Here is a 25,139-nt window from a genome sequence, read left to right as displayed (position 1 = left end):
TTGATTTGTAGGAGGATTATGACAATTGGGGGTCCAAATTGCCGGAGGACTATGAGGAATTAATAAAATTGTCAGCATATTCTGAAAAATACTCTTCCAAAACGAAAAAGGATCTTTACAATTTACTCTATGAAGGAATTCTTCTTCAAGATGATAAACTGGTAAATATTGATTGGCTAATCCTCAAATCTCATTTGATTTGTCTTTTCCCTTCCAAGCCTACTTATCATTTATCAATGAGTGTCGTTCTTGTCGGTTTATTCATCACACTTGATTTTTATTTCAATCCTAACTAAAAATCTGCTTGTGCGAAAATTATCCTTGGCTGATTTATGTTATTTGCCAATTCTTTTGCTCTAAAGTTTCAATAAATCTTTCGTTACAAAGTATCTCCAGGTTTGTAGCAATTGTTGTAGGGATAACCCAAACTATCCATATCCATGCATTTACACACTGTTTTGTTATGCACAACAGTTGTTTACACTCGGAGAGAATGGTGAAAGAAATGAAATGATATCAGCAAGAACGTTTTCATTCAGAAATGGCAGTCCACATGATAATTGGTGTATTAATGTTCCAAAGTCAAGGTTCTCTCTTTCTCTCTTTCTGTCTATGTGGTTAAGTGTTTACTCTTATGGTATTGTTCATTAGATGATAATATAGAAGTATTAGTTTAGTTATAACTTAATTTTGTATTGGAATTTTCAGGTACTAAGCTTTGTGATTTTAGTTAGATGCCCCTAGCTTCTAACATAACAAATTATAAAAATGAAGAACACATAAATTCAGTACACCCCAGCAATATATATACAGCCCCCCCCCCCCCCCCCCCCACCACACACACACACAGAGCTAATAAAGATATGTGTTTTGGATTGAAACCGGCTCAAGCGAACTTTGATTAAGCTCATTCTAACGGCGTTAGAACCAGCTTGTCGAACCCTTAAACCTAAAATCTAAATCTCAAAAACTAAGCCGTATTGTGAACAAGAGTGTGCGGGCAGAAAATGCTGGCAGATAATTCTGATTCAAGAGACAGAAAGGCATTTGAGAAAAAAGGGAGATAATTACTAATCAAGATTAAGAATTTTCAAGTAACAATATTACCTAAGTTACGGTTTTTTATTTAAGTTTTTGTAGGTCCCAATGAGGGTGGATCTAACAACGTGTCTTGGATCAACCAAACTTGGTGCTAGCGGAATATCACACCAAGCTACCTTTGGTCTCGGATCTTGAGTGTTTATGTTTGGTTTTAGTGAGAGAATGTAAAAGTTAGAGAATTGGTAAAAGGTTCAAAGGTTCAAGAGTGTGTTTTTGATGACATGCTTCCCTATTTATAGAAAGCATGCATGAGAAGCTTCATTTTATTTTCATAATGCCCAATGGGCTTCTTTACAATTTCCCTTGGGCCTAAATACAAACAAAATAAACATCATAGGCCAAATACATACAAATCAACTACATTCCAATACAAAAGACTTAGAAACACAAAATGGGACCTAATAATCTCCCTCTAGTCTTTATTATTGGAAACCGTCGGTATCGTATACCAGGCGTTCATCCTCGGAAAGTGGAAGTTCAACAAGTCTTTGAATGAACTTGTTGAAGGCTTCAACTATCCGGTATGTGTTTGTCTTCCAAGGTCTTCGACGGTGCCCAGAGGTGAGTTGTAGAGCTTCAGCACATCTTCCCTGTGCAGACCCATAAGCTCGTGCTCGTCGAATACACGAATCTCGTGCATATCACGGTAGTGGATGACGGCCTCACCTGTGGTGTTTTTAAATTCCCAGTTGATGAAGTCTCGGAGAGTATTTGGAATGTAGGGATCGCCATGATAGATAACGTGACAGTCTTTTGGCGCCCTGTATCTCCACATGGTTCGTGGCTCTCCGGTGGCTGGGTCAATCTCCCTTGGGTTCTTGTACTTCCGACCCTTATTCAGCTCGAAGTCCTTGTAATCCAACTTTGATTGATGATGCAGATGAGTGGTGGCCCAACATTCCAATGTATCATCATACTCTCCTCGGCCCAGAGTTTTTCGAAGATAGTTGATGTCGAGTTCTGGTAGCTAGACATGTTCAAAAAAACCGGTTCCCGAACCGGTTTGGCGGTTTAAACCGGAAACCGGTTTTTAAAAAAACCGGTTTTTTAAAAACCGGTTTGACCGGTTTACAAACCGCCGGTTTGTATATCGGTTTTAAGTTTTAGAGGCAAAACCGGTTTTGAAACCGGTTATAAAAAAAACCGGTTTTTTTTTTCTAACCGGTTACAAAAAAACCGGTTAACCGGTTTTTTTATAAACCGGTTTATTACCGTTATAAAAAAACCGGTTAACCGGTTTTTTTATAACCGGTTAACCGGTTAAAACCGGTTTTTGAACGTTGGCAAACGGCTTTATAGCTGTTTTTTTTCATTTTTGACCGTTTTTTTTTTCTTTTTTTTACCATTTTACCCCCACAAACATCTATATATAGTTTAGGTTGGGTATTGGTTAGATCACACTTGATTATACAACTCCAAACGCTCTAAACGTTTATTTCATACGCGATTATTTTGTTATCTCACGCTCAATTATACCACATTACCACTCCATACGCTCTTATTTCGTAGTCGTTTATTTCATACTCCAGTATACCACTCTTAATTCGTAGTCGATTATCATGGCCTCCCAAAGTGCTGCTTCATCGGTCAACATGGGTGCCTCGAACACGGGAGAAACGGTCGTTCGGGTCATCCCCACGAAACGAAACCAAGATGTTTGGCAACATTTCGACCTATGCGAAATGTCTAACGGTAGCCAAAAAGCTCGATGCAAACATTGTTTGAAGTTTTATGGCAAAGATGCAAACTCCACTTTAAGAGCGCATGTACAAAGGCCCTTTTGCAAGGCCTTGAAGGACGAATCGGGAAGTAGTTCGCAGCCGGAGATGACGAATCAAGGAACGGTGTTTACGTACGACCTTGAAGCGGTACGTCAAAAGTTTTCAAACTTTGTGATTCAAAATACACTTCCTTTCAACCACTTCGACAACCCTCAATTCACGGAGATGATGCAAAAGTATGTTCAACCACGCTACCAACACGTAAGTCGTTCGACCCTTAGAAGAGATTGTCTTAAAGCTTGGAAAAACGCTAAATCCGAACTAATTTCATACTTTTCGAACTTACAAACTGGTGTAAACTTAACAACGGATGTGTGGTCGGTACCTAATGGTTCGCCCGACTCATACATTTGTGTGACGGCTCATTGGGTTGACCCCGGGTCGTGGCAAATGATGAAACGAACCGTTGCGTTTCAATTGTTTGATTACCCGCACACGGGTAGAAATATTTTTAAACTCTTGGATAAAGTCATTCGACAATACAAGATTGAAGATAAAATCTTTTCAATTTCGTTTGATAACGCGTCCAACAATACGGCCGCGGTTGGCCATTTAAAATTAAAGTATAAACCTATTTGTGATGGAGCGTTTTTTCATAGCCGATGCATTGCACATATTATCAACTTGGCCGTGCAAGATGGGTTAAACGTGATCGAAACGCAAAGAAACAATTTTAAAAGAATGTTACGAGATGTTTTTAGCAACAATAAAACATTTTCAAGATACAAAAAATTTTGTGATGAAGCTAATTGTCAATGGTTGGGGCCCAATTGGGATTGTCCAACAAGATGGAACTCGACTTGTGATATGTTTGAGAAAGCCATCCAACAAAAAGAATCACTAATTGCGTTTCATCAAATAATGTCAAATAGGGGTAAATGTGCACCGTACGATCCTAGAAACTGGTTGTTGATTGAGATCGTTACGGAGGTCCTTCAAATTTTTAAATCTTGCACAACTAGTTTATCCGGGGTTTACTATCCAACAAGCCCCATTGCTTTACCAAAAATTGCTGTCATGTGCACAAAGTTGGGTGAACTTCATTGCAGGGGTGCACCTTATTTTGATATGGGTGTAAAAATGAAAGAAAAATTTAGAAAATATTTTCAACAACTACCCGCTGTTTTGACATGTGCTGCTGCGTTAAACCCATGTATAAATGTTGGTGGTGTTGAAGCTTTAATAGAAAAAATTTGTGACGAGCTAGAGTTAAACGACGATCAAAACCCCTATTATAACCAAACTTTAAAGAATGCTTTCAACACCACCTTGGCAAACATGTATGATGTTTACCTTACAAAATACGGGTCGTCTTCCCAAATTCATGACTCGTTAAGAGCTGTTGCCCAATCCCAATCCCAAACCGACCTTGAAATGGGGATGTACTACATGATTTGGGAAGACGCCGGTAAACGTCAAAAGGTAAACACCCCAAGCAGTGAACTTGGAAGGTATGGTGGTACCAACTTTGTGAAACACATGACTCCAGATGAATTTAGAAGTCTTGATTTGCTGGCTTGGTGGAGAGGTAAGGAGGATGAGTTTCCGATCCTCGCCGCCATGGCCAAAGATTTACTAACGGTCCAAGCTTCCACGGTAGCTTCGGAGTCTGCTTTTTCTGTTTCTGGCAGGGTTATATCGATTAGGAGGACTCGACTCACTCCACCAGCTGTAGAGATGTCTATTTGCTACAAGGATTACTTGGACTCTTTAGATAGGGCACAACATCAACGCTCACTCGAGGGGGAAATGGACTATGAGGCGGGCTTGTATGAAGACGAGGTCAATCAAGGACACACTCAACCAATGACCGATGAAGAAGCCGCGTACGACGATTACCTAAGGAATAGCTCGGGATCGGGTAGCGATGAAAATAATGAGTAAGAAACAGCAAGTTGTTAATGTAATCGTGTCTAAGCATTCTTTAATGTTTGTATTTTTGAGTTACGAATATGCGATAACGATTTAATGTTTGTATTTTTAATGTAAAGGCTATAAATGAAAGTTATGTATTTTTGAGTTACGAATATGCGATAACGATTTAATGCTTGTAGTTACCGGTTTGTTTATACTGTGAAAAAATAATGGTTATTTAAAAAAAAAAAAAAAAAAAAAAAACCGGTTAACCGGTTAGACCGGTTATTAAAAAACCGGTTAATAAAAAAACCGGTTTATTAACCGGTTCTAACCGGTTCCTAAACCGGTCCAAACCGGTTTGACCGGTTATGGTTTTCTTACAAAAAAACCGGTTATTAACCGGTCCGGTTATTAACCGAACCGGTTTTTTTCCTGGACGAAAAAAACCGGTCCGGTTAATAACCGAACCGGTTTTTAAAAAAAAACCGATTTGTGCACCTCTACTGGTAGCGACTTTAGCTCATGATGGGTGAGGTAGATGAGATCTCCGCTGTATCTTCTTATAGCCCAACAACTGTTCTCTTTATTGTACTTCGCATAAAAAATCAGCGAATCATCATGATAAGGGTAGTTGAGTCTTTCTTTTCTTCTTTGCACAGGCGCGCACGACTTGATACAATATGAGTCTTTCTTTTCTTCTTCAGTGTCGCTTGTGACAAGTCGGCGGCTGGATCAGAGACGGGATCAGTTGCTGGAGCCTCTGAAGCTTGAACTTGAACTGGAGGAGTGTCTGGATTAGGCGAGTAGTTGATGTAGTCGTCATCTTCAACTGCCTTCTACGCTTGATGAGTTTGAGCCAATTCAATGGTCTTCCTAGCCTCAATGAATGCATCCACAACACCTGCAAAATCACCTGCAGGAAACAATTCTTTATACATTTCATCAATTCGTGAGTCGTCCTGCCTGACTTTACTTCCGGAAGTGGCGGGATCATCGCGTGGTTCCTGATCCTGCGGAGGTGTTTGAGTGTTATCTCCACCTCCACCACCACTCCCACCTGCTGCTCCAGCTCCACCCTCTCCTCCGTCACCTCCATCACCATCACCATCATCATCATCTTCATCAAAGCTATCGTGGACATTTTCATCCACATCATCATCTTCCTCGTCATCGTCATCGTCATCATCAGTATCCTCCTTATCATCACCATCTTCTCCACCGTCATCACCACCAGCTTGGGCCTGAGGTTGTACTGGTTGTTCAGGACCCAAGCTGGTACCCATTGTGCTTCCTGCTTGGCCACCCTGTTGTACAACACGACCAACAGTTGCCTCGCCTTCAGAAGCCACCACCCAATCGCCTTGCATAGCCACAATTGGCCCTACAGTGGGTTGTGGTCCACCAAGCTGAGAAGTCTCACCTGACCTTCTCCAATTTCTGAACACAACATCAAGTCTGTCCCCTAGATTATGAAAGTCGTCATCTTGCATACCCATGAGGTCAGAGGCAGCTTGATACTTTCTCACCAATTCCTCGTTAGTCTTCAATTGTAGCTCATTCAGTAGCTCTTGGGCCGCAATCTTCACTTTAATTCCCTCTATCTCGGTTCTGAATTGAGCGTTTTCAGAAATGAGTGTACCGAGAGAGGTCGATGATGCAAGCTGGCCCTCAAGCATCGACACCCTTGAGTTGGTGGCTTCCTTCTCTATATCCCACTTTGTAGTGGCATCTTCAACCTTCTTGAACAATTTGGCCTCAAGACATTTGACGCAGGCAGGTTTCTTTCAAGAGTTGCCACTCTATTTGCCACGCTCAACTGTTTAGCCCTCAAGTTTGCGTTCCGCAACGCTTCCTTGTTCATAAGCTCCTGTTGATGGCTGAGGTTTGTCTGGAGAGTATTGATCCACAGTTTCTGACTTTGAACAAGGGCCTTTTGCAAGTCCCTTGATTCCTCCAGAACCTCAACCCTTGCCATCAGCTTCTCCTTCTCCTTTTCATCCTCCAGCTCCTTCTTCTTCATGTCTTTGATAAAGCCCAAGAGCACCAACTCACGCTCGGCCCTCTTTGCGTTTGATTCCTCCAGTGCGATGATCCTATCGAGGATAGGATCAGCGTATACTGGAGGCGTCACAGATTTTCCTCGGGCAATGGGTTTTGGGGAAAGGATTGTGGTTGGCGGTGTATCGGAAAGGATGTGTGGTGAAGTAGTTTGGAAAGTAATTGTAATTGATTGGGTAGGTAGGGGTGAGGTCTTAGAAGTGGGTGGTGTTGAGAATAGGTGTGTGTAGGGGCTGGGTTCTAAGGATGAGGATGGTGGTGGTTTTGTTGGTGTCGAAGATATAACGGTTTGGCTCCATATGCTTGTGGATTGGATGGGTGAGCTGAATACTAGTAAGGTAAATAGTGAAGTGGTTGAGGGTTCGGTTTGGATAGTGGTTTGTTCAGGTGGTGTTGTGATTTGTGGCTGTGATTGAGGTGGGGATGGGGTAGGTTTTCTAGAAATGACGGCATTGGTTGGTCTTGTGTGGGTGAGGTTTTAGGTGAAGGGTCTGGTGAGTCGTGTAAAAGTGTTTTGGTCGGTTTGGCTTTGGTTTTCATTCTGGGTTTGGGTTTCTTGTATATGGGTATTTTGATTTTGGAATTGTTAAGGTCTTTGAGTGTTTGGGCTAAGGTTTTTGGTGAGGCAATGTGAGGGTCGGTTGTGGTGGATGGTTTGGGTTTGGAGGAAAGCTTGACTACAAGTTTGGATGACTTCCAAGAGTCTCCAACTTTCTTCAAACGCTTCAGAGGACGATGCTCCTCTTCTTCAATCTCAGCTTCTTTTCTCTTGCCAGAAGTGTCACCAACAGAAGGCTTGTCGGTGGCCTTCCGTTTCAAGTCGTGCTTGGCTTTGGTACGGTCTTCTGGTGCTTCCTCAGACGAGTCTTGCTCAGCCTCAACTTCTGGTTCAAATGGAACCAGCTCTCCACTTTCAACATCGGCCTTATCCCCAGCAGGCTCAATTTCTTCAAACAACCCAAACTTAGAACCCGACCTTGGTCCTTGATACTGGTGGCCCTTACCCTTGGTGCTCAACAAAACACCAAAGATCGACTACTTGATCTCGTTCACATGGTAAGGCTCGGGCAGTGACTTCTTATCCTTTGCCTTCTTATCGTCTAGCAGCATCTGCACAAACCTCGGGTACATGAGCCATGTAGACTCATTCTTTGCATTCTCCATCATGCACAAAAACAACCTCCTTGAATAGTTGAACTCCTCTCGGTGTGTTAGTGCATACATAATTCGCACCCAATCTATTCTCAAACTATCAAACCCTCCACGTATGTCCGCTAAACAGTGTCACAATATGAAAGAGAAACCTCCAGTATGGTGGGAGGTGTTTCTTCTCCGTGATCTTCCAATCTGTGTCATATCCCATCGCCATCACAAACTCACTCAACATGGCCCTGTCACCTTTCTCATACGAATAATCTGGCTCGTCTTTTATCTTCAAAGCATGTCTAATGTCTCCTTCAGTAATCTTCAAGCTCTTGCCTGCCACCTTTTTGCTTATTGAGAGGGCATCATCAGCAACTGTAGCAAAGGCCCAGAAATCCGTAACCCATTTGGAATAAACGGCAGGGTTAGCAGTGATGGCATACTCAAGGGGTGACTGCTTTAACCCCTTGATCTATGAGGTAAACACCTTGTCTGCTTTAGCCTTTGGTTCCTCGAGAGCACAGTATAGATTATGACCCTGAAATCAAATCTTAAGATCATGAGAATCATCATTCAAAACTTAAAACAAACACAAGACATATTATATACAGATGCCTTAAATATGTACAAATTACTTGACTTAATTAATTATATACAATTAATTAATTATACACGATTAAGTTTTAATAAGTTAAAGGTTGATTTATGTATATTGATAAGTTAATTAGTTTAATATATACACGGTTGAATGTCCATAATAGTCCAAAAGTCAAATAGTCCAAATATGTACAAACAGTCCAGTAGCTTTCAGTCCTGAATTCTAAAAATTTTGCTAAGTGTGAAATTTTCGCATGACCCTTATTTCGCTTCGCATGGGGTGCGAAGTGAAACAAAATTAGCATTCGCTTCGCATGGGGTTCGAAGCGAAACAGATTCCTATTCGCTTCGCATGAGCCATGCGAAGCAAGCCAGGAATGTATTTCGCTTCGCATGGTTATGCAAAGCGAAGCGGAATTGTATTTCGCTTCGCATGAAGATGCGAAGTGAAACAGAATTGCATTTCGCTTCGCATGGTGAAGCGCAGCGAAATACAATTCTGTTTCGCTTCGCATGGTGAAGCGAAGCGAAACCCATTTCCATGCGAAATCTTAACTTAGCCTTCTTTTTGTTTCATCTTGCCTTCCACATGTTCGCCTAGACCCGAATTGATGATCTGGAGATTTTGAGACAAAACCCCTTTGGTTTACTTGGTCAATTTGACTCCAATACATACGAACAAACCCTAGATCTACAAACTTAACAAAATCAAACCTAACACTAACAGACAATGATGATAAACATGATATAAAGGATCTGATAACAGTTTTTAAGCATTCTATCAACAAGATTTGAAGATCTGTCTTCAGATCTAGCCGACGGTTCATTAGAACTGCCGTCTAGATCTGCGTGAACCCAGAAATAAGAAGAAGAGACGGTTTATCGTGTTTGTGATGTTATACCATGGGTGTTGGTTCCATATTCAACATCAAAAGTGATTGCAAGCGCCGGATTGTTGTGGATCTAGAAGAGATCGGCTAGGGGGTTGAGAGGAAAGTAAGAGAGAGAAAGTGAGAGTGAAAGAGGAAAAGTTAGGTGAATAGTGAAAGATATTTTGGGTGATCCATATATATAGGGTCAGTTTATCTCGCTATAAGGTCAAAACATCACGAGTATTCACTGAAAATACACTCTCAGTACTCGGTCTTTAAAAATATTTACAATTTCAAACCCGCAAAACATTTACTCACCGAATCCGAGCACTCAATTGTTTTTCTAAATTTTCTTTTGTCGATCCATAACTGTTAACGTTTGCACTGACGATCTCCTTGACAAAACATAAATAATATTAAAAAATAAAACAAAATAAAAGTTTTAAACATAAAAAGTTTAAAGATAAAAATAAAATAAAAATAAAAGTAAAATTAAAATTAAAATTAAAATTAAAATTAAAGTAAAATTAAAAAGAAAATAAAATTTACATAATATTTTACAAAACAAAATAAAATTAAAAGTAAAAAATAAACTTAAAATAATAAACCCTTTAAAATTTTAAAGTTCGTAAATAACTATTTAGAACGGTTAAAATAAAATTAATATTGAATTAATTTACATAATTTCGTTAAGAACTATCACAACGTGGAATCATATTGATTTGCAAAGCCCTAGATCGCGTTTCCATTTTGATATTATTGTGTCACAAATTCATCACCGACTGTAGATATTGTCCGTTTGTTTAACTTGACAAGTGTTTTGATGCCAAAGTGATACATTTAAGGTATAATTAGGTACGGTGCTTATGTGGTCCCCACTTAATCAGATATGTTACTGATTCCATCAGATCTCGGGCCTACTTTATGTTAACATATCACCTCAACTTGACTTAAATCTTTCTTAGTTGATCACAGTACCCTTATTAACATACTTGACACTTTGTATTTTATTTTTGCACACTTGACTCGATCTAGAAAGATTGAAATAAAGCAGAAGATTCAGGGCCTTAACAATCAGATATTGTATGACTACAAACAGAGAAAGTCCAAGGCTTGAATCAAAATAAATGAAGAAATAAAGCAGACGTGAAAATCCTAAGATTGACTCTTTTTCTTAATTTTTCCTTTTCTTTTCTGTTTTTCCTTTTCTTTTCTTTTCTTGACTCTTTTTCTTTTTCTTTTCTTGAGTTAATGAAAACTAAAAATTGACATTGATTTCATAAGACAATTGTGATCAGGTAAAGAGAGGCTTCGGTATGACATGTTTAATTGCATTTCTGCCTTCATGAATATGACTTCACTGAATCATGCAACCACTTCATAATCGTATATCCACTAGTACGGCAGAAATTTAAGTTTATATCACCCGACACTTGTTTGTCAAGCCTATCTACACATATGTGAATGATTTTGTAGACTTTTGATCTACTCTTTTAATGCGCTAGAATCATTGCATGGCAATGTACTATCATTTTCCACATGGTCGGATCAATTCTTAATTGAAAATTTTAAATATTCGACTCCCTTTAAGAAGGAGCTCCCTTTAAGCGGGATAATACTTTTTGAGTTTTCTGAAATTTTTCTTAAATAGGAGTAAAGAGGAAATTAATATTATATATAAAATAAAATCTTTTTGTTAAGTCAAGTGACTCGATGTTGGTTTTTCTTAAAGTAAATTTTAAAATCTTTTTGGTGAGTTAAAGTTAACTCATTTTCTCCCTCTAAAATTGTGACATATTTGAAAAATGTTTACAATTTTTAAAACAAAAGATAAAATTTACTCAAAAGAAATCATGCCCAATGACTCAACGAGAAAAACAAAACGGGCACGACTAAAAGCTTTTGTAAAGAGATCGGCAAAGTTAAAATCAGAATGGACCCGTTTAATGTTGACAAGCTTACGATCGAAACAATCACGAATGAAATGCATTCGGATGTCAATGTGCTTAGTCTTTGAGTGCTGGACTGGGTTTTTAGCAATTGCAACAGCAACCTCATTATCACATTTAATCGTGGTTTTATAGAAATTCAAACTGTAACCCAGCAGTTGATGTTGGATCCAAGTGACTTGGGAACAGCAACTGGATAAAGAAATGTACTCGGCTTCTGCAGTGGAGGTGGACACAGTGACTTGCTTCTCGCACTGCCATGAAATAAGCCTGTCTCCCAGGAATTGACATCCTCCCGATGTTGACTTGCGGTCTAGATTGCATCCCCCATAATCACTATCGGTGTACGCATGAAGTTCCAAGAGAGACTCTTTTGGATACCAGAGTCCCAAACAAGGTCTACCTTTCAAGTATCTGAAAATACGTTTGACAGCTGTCATGTGGGATTCTCTTGGATCTGAATATCTGGCACACTGACTAACAGGGAACATGATGTCCGGTCTGCTTGCCGTGAGATACATCAGGGAGCCAATCATAGACCTATACAGGTGTTGATCACCTGGCTTTCCCGATGGATCAGGAGCGAGAACAGGTCGTGTAGCGATTGGAGTCATGAAAGCAGTTGAGTCCTTAAACCCGAACTTTTGAACAATGTCATGAACGTACTTCTCCTGATGAATCAAAGTACCATCCGTCTTTTGTTTAACTTGAATACTAAGGAAGAAAGTCATTTCTCCCAACAAACTCATTTCAAAACGCTGTTGCATGACCTCAGAAAACTCCTTGCATAGATTTTCATTCGTGGATCTGAAGATAATATCATCAACATACACTTGGATGAGAATCAGATCACCCTTAACCTTTTTGACAAAGAGAGTTTGATCGACAATACCTCTCTTGTACCCATTCTTCACCAATGATCAGCCAATGTGGCATACCATGCACGAGGTGCTTGATGAAGACCATAAAGTGCCTTGTCAAGACGGTAAACGTGATCAGGATGATTTGGATCTTCAAAACCTGGAGGTTGGTTGACGTAGATTTCTTCTTTGACCTTTCCATACAAAAAGGCCGTATTCACGTCCATTTGATACACTTTGAAGTTCATGTACGATGCGTAAGCCAAAAAGATGCGAATTGCTTCTAGTCCGGCCACGGGTGCATTGACTTCATCGTAATCAAGTCCTTCTCTCTGCCAAAAACCTTACACAACAAGCCGGGCTTTATTTCTGATGATAACCCCCTTATCGTCCTTTTTATTTCGGAACACCCACTTCGTTCCAATTGGTCTTTTATTTTCTGGTTTCTTTACTAGCCTTTAAACATTTAGCTTCTTGAACTGTAACAGCTCTTGTTGCATTGCTTCAACCTAGGAATTCTCTTTCAAAGCAACTTTGTAATCTTTGGGTTCGACCTGTGAAATAAAACAAGCAAAAAGACATCTGTTAATGTTGCCGGAGGTGCTGCGTGTTTGAATGCCAGCAGATGGATCTCCAATTATATTCTCCGTCGGATGTCGACGGTGGATCGGCAACTGAGGAATTTGCTCGACATGCTCGACTAGTGTTGCTTGCAGCTCCACTGTTAAGCTCTCTATGGGATGAAAAACGTTGGTCACATTAACAGGAACATTTGGTTGAACAATAGTAGCTTCAGGTTCATCAACCAAATGTTCTTGATTAATGGGACCATCCCATAGGTTCTCATAAAACGGTACAACGATGGCGGGAACTAATGTTGAGTTGGTGTGGTCAGAAGCTTCATTGTTCCCTTGTTCAACCTGAGCAGCCTCTGTGTTGATCTCCTCAGCAATACCTTGATTTTCTTCTTCAGAGGGAGGTGTGGGAACAGATTCTACCACACTAGGTTCTGCTGGAGGGATTTCAATTTGATCGGTTTGGTCGTTTTCCACATTATCTGCCGACACATATGAATATGTATTTGAATCTGACGTATCTTCGATAGTGGGCATGTCGGTGGTAACTGTAGCTGGCTGTACCTTATTTTTTGGCGGCGGGTTGGTTAGCCACGGGTGGTGCATTCAGCATAGGAGCAGGGGCGGCTACACGAACATCTTCCAGACCTCTCATCACAGCTTGCATCAAGATTGATTGCTCATTATCAAGTTGAACAGGAGCGGAGACAACAGAGGAAACCGGTGGTACAATTGGTGTTACGTACATTTCTCGAAACTGGTTGAACAGACTTTCATAATCAAACATCCAGTCAGGACCGTTGTGTGCGTTTGTAGGGTTTAACTCTTGCTAGTCAATATTGAACGATTCCAAGATCACTCTGGTTTTCTTGTTGTAGACCTGATAAGCACTTTTGTCGGTGGCATAGCCCACAAAGTAGCACTCATCTGCCTTTTTTGCAAACTTGGAAGTTGTACCGGCATTTGTCTGGAGCACAGTGCAGGGGCATCCAAACGTTCTGAAGAAGTTAACCCTTGGCTTTGTACCGTAAAAGACTTCATAAGGAGTCTTGTTTAATCTTTTGTTCAACAACACACGATTCTGGGTAAAGCAGGCAGCATTGATAGCTTCACCTCAGAAGATCAAAGGAAGTTTTGAAAATCTCGCGGCTTCTGCCAGTTCCGTCTTTCAGCCACCCCATTTTGTTCAGAAGTGTAGGGTGCACTGAATTGACGCAGGATTCCCTTGTTGTGACAGAATTCATTGATCACTTTATTGCAGAATTCTGTCCCGTTGTCACTTCTGATACACCTTACTCTCTTATCAGTTTGATTCTCCACCAAAACTATGAACCTTATCAGAAACTGAGATGTCTCATCCTTGTGCCCCAACAGAAACGTCCAACTGAAACGTGAAAAATCGTCAGTAATAACCAGACAATAGGCTTTTCGACCTATTGCCAATGATTGAATTGGACCAAAGTGGTCCATATGTAATAGTTGGAGAGTGGAGTTTATGGAATTGACAGTCTTGGGTTTGTGAGGAAGTTTGTGCTGTTAGCATTTAGAGCAAGATAAACATTTTTCGGCACAATGAAAGGATTTAATAGGCAAACCCCTCACATGGTCACCTTTAGCCAACTTATTCAAGTTCTTAAAGTTGACATGACCCAAACGTCGATGCCATAATGATGAATCGTTCTCCGAGGCTTTGGACATCAAACAAGGAGCAGTTCTCATAGAATAATTACTTTTCATGTCCATTATATATGCATCATTATGCCTCGGAGTATGTATCAAAACCCACTCATCAGGGACCTTAAAACTTGGTTTAAGAATAAGACACTCATTTTCTGTGAACAAAGTTGAGAAATGCTTATCACAGATCTGGGATACGCTGAGAAGGTTGTGGTTGAGCTGTTCCACCTGATTGACATCCTCAAATGTCAAGGTACCATTGGACACTTTTCCTTGTTTCGTGATTTCTCCTCCTACATCACCAGCAAAGGAAACATGTCCGCTGTCGAATGGTTTAAAATCAAACAGCAGTGACTCGTCTCCTGTCATGTGTCGGGTGCAACCACTGTCTAAGTACCAAATACTATTGACAGGCCTTCCAAGCTGTCCCTATACACACGGACAACTAGTTAGTGGAGGGTTTCCTGAGACGTACTTGTCTCGGGAAAATAAAAAAGAAAATAACTCAGTTTAATTTTATGATTCTTAAAAATAAAATCTTTTTGGAGAATCGGAATCAGAAGAGCAATTCCTCGAGGAACTTGAGTTATAGTTTCCTCGGTTTTGGAAAGGTTTTCTGGATTGCCTTCGTTTTGGTTTGGACTTGACAACAAAGTCATCTGAATTAGCTTTTGTGAAAACCTTTGAAGAATTATTAGGCTTTTCAGCTTCAGAACCATTTGCTAACCTTTTCTTTTCCCTCTGGGTTAGCCAAAACGGTTTCTTTGGTTTCTCAATCTTTTTGGGTTTGAAATTCGTCTCACTGGCAGAAGAGTGAGTTTGGCGAGGCATTTCCTTGGTTTTAGCAGGAAACTTAGAAAATGTCTGACCAAACTTAATGTTTAAATCTCTTTGTTGCTTGTGCCAGTTCTTGCAATGTCTTGCAAGATGAGAGGGATTTCCACAAATAAAGCAACACTTTCGTTGGTTGCATTTATAGACATCATGATCACTGAAGTATGTGCGATGTGACATGTGAGTTGATGTGGGTGGGTTAACTTGTTTGTAATCTCTATCAGATTGATAATTAAGACCATGTGAACATTGAGCAACAAAATGATTTAAATGCCTAGGTTTTTGTCTATAATAGTAATAGGCACTATCAAATTGATCATGATGTTGAGAACTGTTGTTAAAATATGTATTTTGGGAAAACGAAGTTTTCTTTGGTGGCAGATATTTATAGGAAGTGCTTGGTTTTTCATTTTCAAAACTTGTTTTCTCTTTTCTCAAGTTCTCAATATGATGATCAGTTGATGAGCAGCCAGGACTGTTCTGTTCATCAACCTGGTTTTTGACTGTTTCATCATAAACAGTTTCACAATTTGAGTCAGAAGAAGAACATTCACTTTCATTGCAATCAATTTTACAACTATCATCACATGAACTTTCACAAAATACACGATTTGATCCTGACTTTAGACTTTCTTACATGGATTCACAAACTTTATTACAAACTGGATTGTTAATTGATTTTGTTAGATCCACACAAGATTCAAAACGTGGTTCTAACTCTCCTTTTAGCCTACAACCCAAGTTAACCTTCCCACAATCACCACCATTTACATCACCTGCTACACAAGACACATTTATGTTAGATTTATCAGAAGATAGGACTGGAGCAGTTGTTTGAGAAGCAGCAGGAACAAATGTCACAGGTTTTGGTATTCTACCAACCCCGTATGCCATTTCTTCCTCTGGAAGAGTATTATAGCTGAAATGGGGCAAGCTGGTATAGTTGTCATTCATAGGTGGAGGTACGGCAAAATAATCGTACCTCAGCCCCGCTTTCAGTTTAGTACTCCTCTGGGCTCCAATTATATCATCTAATTTCTCAGATGATGTTTCAAATCTTTCAACTATCTTTTCTTTTCCTTTTTATCAGAAGCATCAAGTTTTAAACTTTCAATTTCAGATTTTAATTCATAAACTATGTTCTTATAATAAATTACTTCATGCTCTTTTTTTAAAAATTTTAAGTTTCAGATTTGCCACATCATCATGATGAGTTTTAATCTTCTCAACGTAAATCTTGTCAGCTTTTACATACTCTGCGTTTAACTCTTGAAGTTTTGCATTTTCTTTTAAGACTTCATTTTGATGATATCTATAAGATGTAACCTTGTTAATGCATGCGTGAGAACATAGATTGTGATTTACCTCATCAACAGGTGATGCATCAGAAACTGTGTTTTAAGATGAAGATGCTTCATTATTGGAAGTGAAAGCCATGCCTGCCATGTTGAGAGGATTATTCAGCTCCTAAAATTGATCATCCCAATCCACAGTCGTTTGGACCTCTGCTTGAGAGATAAGGGCTCTAGAGTTTGAGCTTGAATTGCCCTTGTGTGGATGACCTCCAATTCTTGGAGCTGAACTGCTTGGCTTGTGCACCTCATGCTTCTTTCCAGCAGACTTGCTATTTTCTTCATCAGTCAGTTCAGTCACACCAATGTCATTGGCTGGTTTTGGTGGATTCGTGCATTCTCTCGAAAAGTGACCCATCTCACCACAGTTATAACACCTCAGCTTCTCTTTATCAAACCCAATCCTTTTCCTGTCAGAGTCCTTGAAACTGTCTTTTCCATATGTCTTCATGAAGTTTGTTGGTTTGTGAACTGCCATAGCCATTTGGTACTTAATGTCCATCTTCTCAAGATCCTTTTGGTTGATTTCTTTGAGATCTCCTTGCTCAAACTGTGGTGGCAACAGATTCCCTTTCATTAACTCTTCATGGCTTGACAGGAATGCATGAACTATTGATACATTTGAGTCATTCAGCATTGGAAGTGCTTCACAGTAGCTAGAGCTTTGACTTTGCTGAGTCTTTGTAGAAGAGGAGATCCTATGTGCTTTCAAAGCTTGTTCGACTGCACTATCAACGGCTTTCTGGAAGGAGCTTGATCCTGATGACACAGACTGATTGCCAGTTAAAATGAAAGCTGTCTTTTGTGGAGGCACAACTGGAGAGTACTTTGGAGTATTCACTGGGTACATGTTCTGCTATGTCTTGCTTAAGAAAGCAGTAGGCATTGATGATGCAGTGTTCATCCCAGCTTGAGTTAGAGAACGTATGTGATTGTTCATCCTCATCTGTTCATCCATTTCAAATGATTTGATAGTGGATATCAAATCAGTATTTGACATGACATTCAAGTTTGTAGTTCTCTTGATTGTTACTGTATTGGTACTCCAACTGTACGGCAAAAAGTTCATCAATTTGTGGTTGATTTCAGAGTTCATGATGTTGACACTTGCAGCTTTGATTCTTACAATTAGCTTTTCAAACCTTTTTATCAAATCACCCAAGGTCGTAAAAGACGTTAGGCGGTCCTAGGCGGTCGACTGGGGAGTCGCGAGTACTCGGGAGTAGTCGGGGATTACTCTGAAAATACCTAAGGAGTACTCGGCCGAGGTGGGGAGTACTCGATCTAGGCAGGGAGTAATCACGGAGTACTTGGCCGCCTAGTCGGGAGTTTTACAACATTGAAATCACCCACACTTTCACCTTGACGATGATTGAACATGTTGAACTCTTCCTTCAAAAAAGCTTTCTTGTTTTCCTTAATCTCAGCATTTCCTTCAACTTTTTCAACAAGTGCATCCCACAAACCCTTGGCACTTCTGTGTTCTCTTAGAGTCTCAGTAATTTCATTTGAAAGACAAACAGTTAAAGTGATGTATGCCTTCTTGTCTTGCTCTATCGAGGTCTTATCATTTTGATCAAAGTTTTCAGGAGTTTTTAGTCGTTCCCCATTTTGAGTGACTGTCATGGGAACATGAGGACCTTCTTCAAAGCATCTCATCAACTTTGAGTCAGTCAACGAGATAAAGTTCATGAACCTCCATTTAAAGTTAGCAAAGTTATCATCTAGGGACATGAATTTTGGAGGTTTTGTATTGGTTCCCACTTGATTCTCTAACAATAGGTACCCCTTCAACAGCTCTGAATCAGTACTAGCCATGATTACGACAGTCTCAAACACCAAAAGCCCTTAAACAGTTTAAATTTTGACAGAACAAAGATTTCGCGCGAAACTACAATGCAAAGCAAAACAAGAACTTAAGCGAAGCGAAAAACTGTGAGAAGCGAAACTTTGAATAGTAATGCGAAGCGAAACGGTTGGTGCGAAGCGAAACAGTGATGCGATGCAAAACTTATATGCGAAGCAAAACAGGAATGCGAAGCGAAACACCAAGCGAAGCGAAACTTTGTGCGATGCGAAATTGTATGCAATGCGAAAAAGTTCAGTTCTTCTAGAAACAATCTCTCTAGGGATCTGTTCACCTAATCCTGTCAGTTCTGGTCAAAGGTAAGTACAACAACCATTCTCATGCGATGCGAAATTTTCAAACACAATTTTAACATGGTTTCAACACTTATTTTCTTGAACTTTTAACACCTTTTAAGCTTAAATTTTCTACCAAGAACAACTTCTAAGTCATGTTTATCAACTGGAAACCCGATTGTTTTTGTATTTTTGTATTTTTATGGTTTTCTTTGCAAGAAACTTTCTTTTCTTTTTCTCAAGATCAAAACCCAAGGTTGTGATCCAAAAACCTCAACTAGTGAGTCGAAGCTCTGATACCAATTGTAGGTTCCAACGAGGGTGGATCTAACAACGTGTCTTGTATCAACCAAACTCGGTGCTAGCGGAATATCACACCAAGCTACCTTTGGTCTCGGATCTTGAGTGTTTATGTTCGGTTTTAGTGAGAGAGAGAAAGTAAAAGTTAGAGAATTGGCAAAAGGTTCAAAGGTTCAAGAGTGTGTTTCTCATGACATGATTCCCTATTTATAGAAAGCATGCATGAGAAGCTTCATTTTATTTCCATAATGCCCAATTGGCTTCTTTACAATTTCCCTTGGGCCTAAATACAAACAAAATAAACATCATAGGCCCAATACATACAAATCAACTACATTCCAATACAAAAGACTTAGAAACACAAAATGGGACCTAACAGTTTTTATTTTTATCTAGTAGTTATTTGTATTGTATTGGATTACATCCTTAGCTAGTACCAATAGGAGATGGGTATGATCATACTTTGTAAGTTCTGTTTTTTCAGTTTTGATTAAAAAAAAAGAGAGACTACGACTAATTTAGAGTTTAATATCCTGCAGGTTTAAGATGGTAGCAGAGATGTTAGATATTTCAAATTTGATGATCAAAATCGAGACAAGAGCTCAATTTCTAGCTCCAAATACCGATTATGGGGTCTATCTAGTTTTCAAATTTTGCAATTCTAGAAATGTTTCTGGAACCCCAATGTGTGTTGACCTAAAGTACAGAAAGGGGAACGACACCTTACATGCATATTTTGCAAAATGGAGAGATGATGAGTGGATGATGATTGAATTATACCGGTTCTTGAACCATAAAGATGATGGTGATTTTGAGGTTTTACTAGAGAACCTTTCAGCACACTATTGTAGAGAACATGATACGATCTATGTTGAAGGCGTTGAGTTTCAACCCATCAACAATGCAAGTTTCACTAAACTCCCATTCTAGTTTATATTTTGTAATTGGAGGTTCAAGATTGATGCATGGAAAACACCCTCCATGTCTAAGTTACATGTTTATAACATGCTCTAATCTTTTCTAAACAGGTGGAACATGAAGACACTGAAAACTCGAGGGAAATCCAACAAGTTTTGGAATCAAACTCGAACTTGGATCAGGCGCTACAAATTCCAACTAAAAGAGAAATGATATTAAAGGGGTCCATAAACTATGACTATGGAGAAGAGGTTCTTATTTTACTTCTAGAAAAATTAATACATATTAAAAATTCCTCCTAGTTCTTTAACAGTTCTCTATATGAACAGTTGTTTTCACTAAATGAAGTGAATGGAAAGAAGCACCTTATGCTTTCAGCAAAGGCGGCTCTCTACAACACTTCTAATTTGGATCTTTTTGTTCCAAAACAAACACCCAAGTCCAGGTAGCTTTTTGTAAATGTTAATCTATACTCTTTAACAGATTGATGTGGTTGTTTATGTCTTCAAAATCTACCATTGTTTCTAAAAAATACGTAATCACATAATATAATGTACATGCAGATTTGAAGAGGTGCTTGAGCTTCTGCCACAACAAATATTCCGTATCAGTTGCACGATTAAAGGCCAAATGTTGTCACGAGATGCAAATTATGTTTGTTACCTAGTGTTTAAGCTTTCCGAAAATTGTAATGAGATGCATGGTCCAGTCGAAGTACGAGATCTACTTCAAAAAAATAAAGTGCCTGAATTTGTTTATTTCAGAACCCCAAGCCCATGGAATATGCATAACATTACTCAGATTCCAAAACAAAGGAGGGATAGGTGGATGGAGGTTAAAGTCGGGAAATTCAAAACAAATCGTGAACTTGAAAATGATTGTGTTAGTGTGAATTTGAAGTTTGTAAGTTATGAAGGCACTTTGTCTGGCCTTATTGTCTGTGGCCTCGAGTTTCGGCCAATGCAACAATATTAATATGTGAATTCGTATTGCCCTTTTGTGTTCTTAATATTTGTGTCTACTATTAGTTTCTTTTTGTTTTATCAATTTGACCGGTTTATAATAAAAATAACCTTGAAGCTAATGTTATTGAAGATAATCCAAAGTTTGAATTAGTTATATTTGTCTTTATGATGTAAAATAACTGGAAGTAGATAGCCATAGTTTGTATTTCAGTTATTTATTTTATGTTTATTAGATTTGCTACTAACAGAATTATAAACACCATTTAGGTTTAGGTGTCTATTATGTTATTATGTGATAATTTTACTTATCTTTAATTAGAATGGCTAAGATTACTGTCAGGCTGCTAATATAAGCGGTGGTACAACAAAAATAACTGTTATTTAACGGTTATATTTACCTGCCAAACAACCGTCACAACGTTTACACAATAGTTACAATCCTTCAATCTTTGTGTATACATATTCAGATTCTGAATTTCATGTAAAACTCACCATGATTAATCATATTACCAATTAATCCTTTGTTCGTTCTTTCAATTTGGGTATCAATTCCGTTTCTGTTTTCTTAATCGTGTATCTGATATTCCGATAAACTTGTATCAGAGCCCTGCTATTTCAATGCGTATTCAGAAACACAATCAAAATCGACAGAAACAAAAAAAAAAAAAAGAAAAGAAATGGAACGAAGCAAGCGATAAAAAAATCATGCAAAATAAAAACGAAAACTTTGCTACTATTGCGGAGAACCCGGTCACTTGAACCAACGATGCAAATTACAGGAGAGAGATGAAGCATCATTACTGATTCGACAGGCAATCGACACTGATAGTCAAGGATTATATGAAAGTGATGAATATATAGAAGAGTATGTTGTGGATGTCAATTACGGCCTCTGGAGCGATATATGGTATGTAAGTTAAAAATCAACCAACCATTTTACTGGACTCTTAATCACTTTCACAAAATCAAGAAATCCTTGCGGAATCAAGGTTGGATAAGAAATTTCTGTTTATTCATGGGATAGGGGAGGTAAAATTGAATTTAGATGATAAACCAAATAAGATACCATGAGTGTTCTACACACTGATATCGACAGAAACATCTTGAGTCTTAATTAATTTAGACTTTTTAAGGTTTTGTTGTTAATCAAAATGGAAACACATGCCAAATCATAAACATGTTTGGTGAAAAAGTACATATGCTTGTTGCTTCAATTGATGAGAAACCAAAAGCAGTGGAAGATTTCACGAAAGTACTAGAGGATAGTGGGATACATGTTGAATTTAAGAGGCTAAGATTGGAATGTGGCTAAGTGGTTGATCAAAAGAAGAAGCTTTGATTTTGCTCGTCAAGAAATGCCGTCGAAGAAGCAAATTGCAGTCTGCCAAAGAACACACTTAAACCTAAGGGCATGTTTGGGCTAGAGTTTGAAAGGACTTATTGACTTATTGTTTTTTTCAATAGCCAACTAGTAAAAAAAATGTTTGTCAATCACAAAGTCCTTTTTATTTTAGCTTTTTGATAAGGCGAAGATTGAACGAAAACGGGAGGGGGCTAGACTCAATATGCATATGGAATTTCATAAACAGCAGGGGCTGAACTCTAACTTTTATGAGTAAAACGGGTAAATTTACACTACGTATAAAATTTTTTGGATGAAAACAGATAAATTTACACTACTAAGAAAAAAAAAGGGGTCGGGCTAGGGCCGTCAATTTTTGACACGGACCTGTTAGCAATACACGACACGACACGGGTTTTAACAGGTTTGTGTTTGAGCTTAACAGGTTTCATGTCTTAAACAGGACAATCTGTAAGACATGTTTAATTCATGTCCTAACAGGTTATACCTGTTAACTTGTTAATAATTTACTTGTGTAGATTTTTAATTTATAAAAGTAAATAAATGTACACTCCTAAACTCCTAAACCTAAAGTCATAATTACATACATAATTTCGCTCATGCCCGTCAGAATCCGAAATTATATTTCTAATTGATGGTATAATTTGCTTCTATGGTTTTTTGTTCAAGTATGGTACGGATTTATGGTTTTTTCTTTCAAATATGTTATAGATTATGTATTAATTAAGACTTTTATACTTGTTTTGAAAAATTTTGTTTCTTTACACATGTAATATACATTGTGTCATTAAAAAGGTTCCTTAACATGTCTTAACTGGTTAACCTACAACTAAACAGGTTCGTGTTTGTGTTTGAAAAAAATGACACGATAAGTTACTGATGTTTGGGTATTTTGTATATATATTAGTGTGTTAATTATGTAGTTTTGTTTAGTATATTGTTAGAACTTTGGTACTTCATACGTGCTTTTGTATTTCAGGTCATTGATCGTTAAAGATGCTAAATTAGAGACTTGTATGAGCATGGAATGATATCTTGGGATGACCGGAGCATAACTTGAAGTCTTAGGAAGTGTTAGAACGATTAGGAAGAGTTTGGATGAGTAACCTAAAGCCGATGCTAAAACTGAACAAGATGGGTTCACAAAAAGCGACCAGGAAGTAAAACGAGCATATCCTGGGCTAGAAAATAAGTTACGGGACCCATAATATATGAATTTCAGGTTTCTCGATGAGAGGAATCCAAATATGAGGTTATCTTTCATAGTGTAGCGCGATGGAATGGTCATATGGCCATCCGCTACGCGATGATCCCCATGTTTTATTTCGTATTGACGACCCTAGACGTGATCATTCACTATCCAGATGATTTTTAGAGCATCAAGGAGGAGAACCATTGATCCCAATCATCTCAAGGCCCCGTACATGATCCAATCCATCATAACCGAAGCCCGAGAGATGCAGAGACGCGGCTAGATCCTTCGAGTCATACCCAAGATGTATAGTTTGTAATCTTTCAGTTATTTTCTCATGTACTAGAACGATTGATTGTAATTATGTTGATGTTAATCTATGAGTATTGATGTCTAGTATTATTGTGCACAACGTCAGTTTAGGTTTATTTCGATTAGAACGATTAGGGTGCCAGTTGCTATGATAATTGCTTATAGGATTGTTTGACCTGTTAATTGTGAGAAAGCACACGTTTGCCCTTAGTTGAGTCACACTGGCAGGGACCGTTTGATAACCAGTGCCGTGTGTTAGCGAGTGTGGATGCCTAAGGTTTAACCGGTTAGTCAGTCTGTAATTGACACAGGATAGTTTATCTGTTATGTGCATGAGTTTGCTGTTAGTTTGCTTACTTGGATTACCGGGTGTGATTTGTCATTGTTAACTGCTTGAATCTTTGATTACTTGTACGTTTACTATAAAACCAAACTGTTTGCTAGTGTGATCAGCACTTTACTTGAACTACTTCATAATGTTAGGAATTGATTTCACTTCACACTGACCACATACTCCTCGTGTTCGACACCCTACTTACCCTAGCTTGCTTAGGTGATTAGGACACTGAATTAATTGTTTTTGACTAGATAGCGACAGTCTAGCATCAAAATGGCGCCGTTGCCAGGGAGTTAGTGTGCTTAGTGTTTTTGTGTTAATAGATTTCTTTGTTTAATTTAGTTTAATTTAGTTGGTATTTTTATTTTTAGCTAGTTTACTTTATTTTCCCATTTTGTGCGGGGTGTGTTCGTTGTGCAGGTAACAGGTTTATGCACACCCGTTATTCAGGAAGAAATTCTCCATTGATTTACGAGCCAAAGATTGAACGTTTAGCTCGGCAGAACCAAGCTCAGATCAAACAGTTAGATATGGAAGGTCAGAACCAGAATCAAAACCAAAACCCACCACCCGAAGTTTTCCAACCCGAACCTAACCCACCAAATAATCAAAATCCACCAATTAATGACCTACCACCACCAATAAACACCAATCAACAACCCCAAAGTTCAGCCTGACAATCCAGAAACTGAAACCAAAACCTTGACAGACCCGGGCCATCAGTCCCGAACAACACCTCTCGTCACCGACAGCCGATTATACGAGATTTTGACCATGTCAGTATTCACACTGAAGATGAAGAAGAGGGAGGATGAGGAAGAACGAGGACTAATGAATGACGGGTTTGAGTCGAGAAATGCAGATGAGGGTATACAGGCTGAATAGGTTGATGAGGTCGAGGAACCGGTTAGGGTGAGAGGTAACAGGTGGAGGAACAGAAACCCGGATTGGGGT

The 25,139-nt window shown here is 38.9% G+C and overlaps 1 protein-coding gene and 1 long non-coding RNA gene across 2 annotated transcripts; both read left to right on the top strand.

Moving 5' to 3' along the window:
• LOC143568772 (uncharacterized) lies at positions 1 to 19,956 on the top strand. The gene is made up of 3 exons (XR_013141626.1): positions 1 to 161; positions 475 to 587; positions 19,638 to 19,956. It is a non-coding gene; the product is annotated as an uncharacterized LOC143568772 (long non-coding RNA).
• On the top strand, positions 19,955 to 20,991 carry LOC143568774 (F-box protein At2g02240-like). The gene is made up of 4 exons (XM_077054843.1): positions 19,955 to 20,038; positions 20,127 to 20,267; positions 20,346 to 20,461; positions 20,580 to 20,991. Exons 1-4 carry the CDS (start codon positions 19,955 to 19,957, stop codon positions 20,989 to 20,991), a joined length of 753 nt encoding a protein of 250 aa, XP_076910958.1.
• The last annotated feature ends 4,148 nt before the right edge of the window (positions 20,992 to 25,139 follow it).

The sequence above is a fragment of the Bidens hawaiensis genome, unplaced genomic scaffold, assembly GCF_021521415.1.
Source record: "Bidens hawaiensis isolate Kalapana, Puna unplaced genomic scaffold, B.hawaiensis_p1.1 tig00024227_1, whole genome shotgun sequence".
Taxonomy (NCBI): Eukaryota; Viridiplantae; Streptophyta; class Magnoliopsida; order Asterales; family Asteraceae; genus Bidens; species Bidens hawaiensis.
This window is presented reverse-complemented; position numbering and strand designations above follow the sequence as displayed.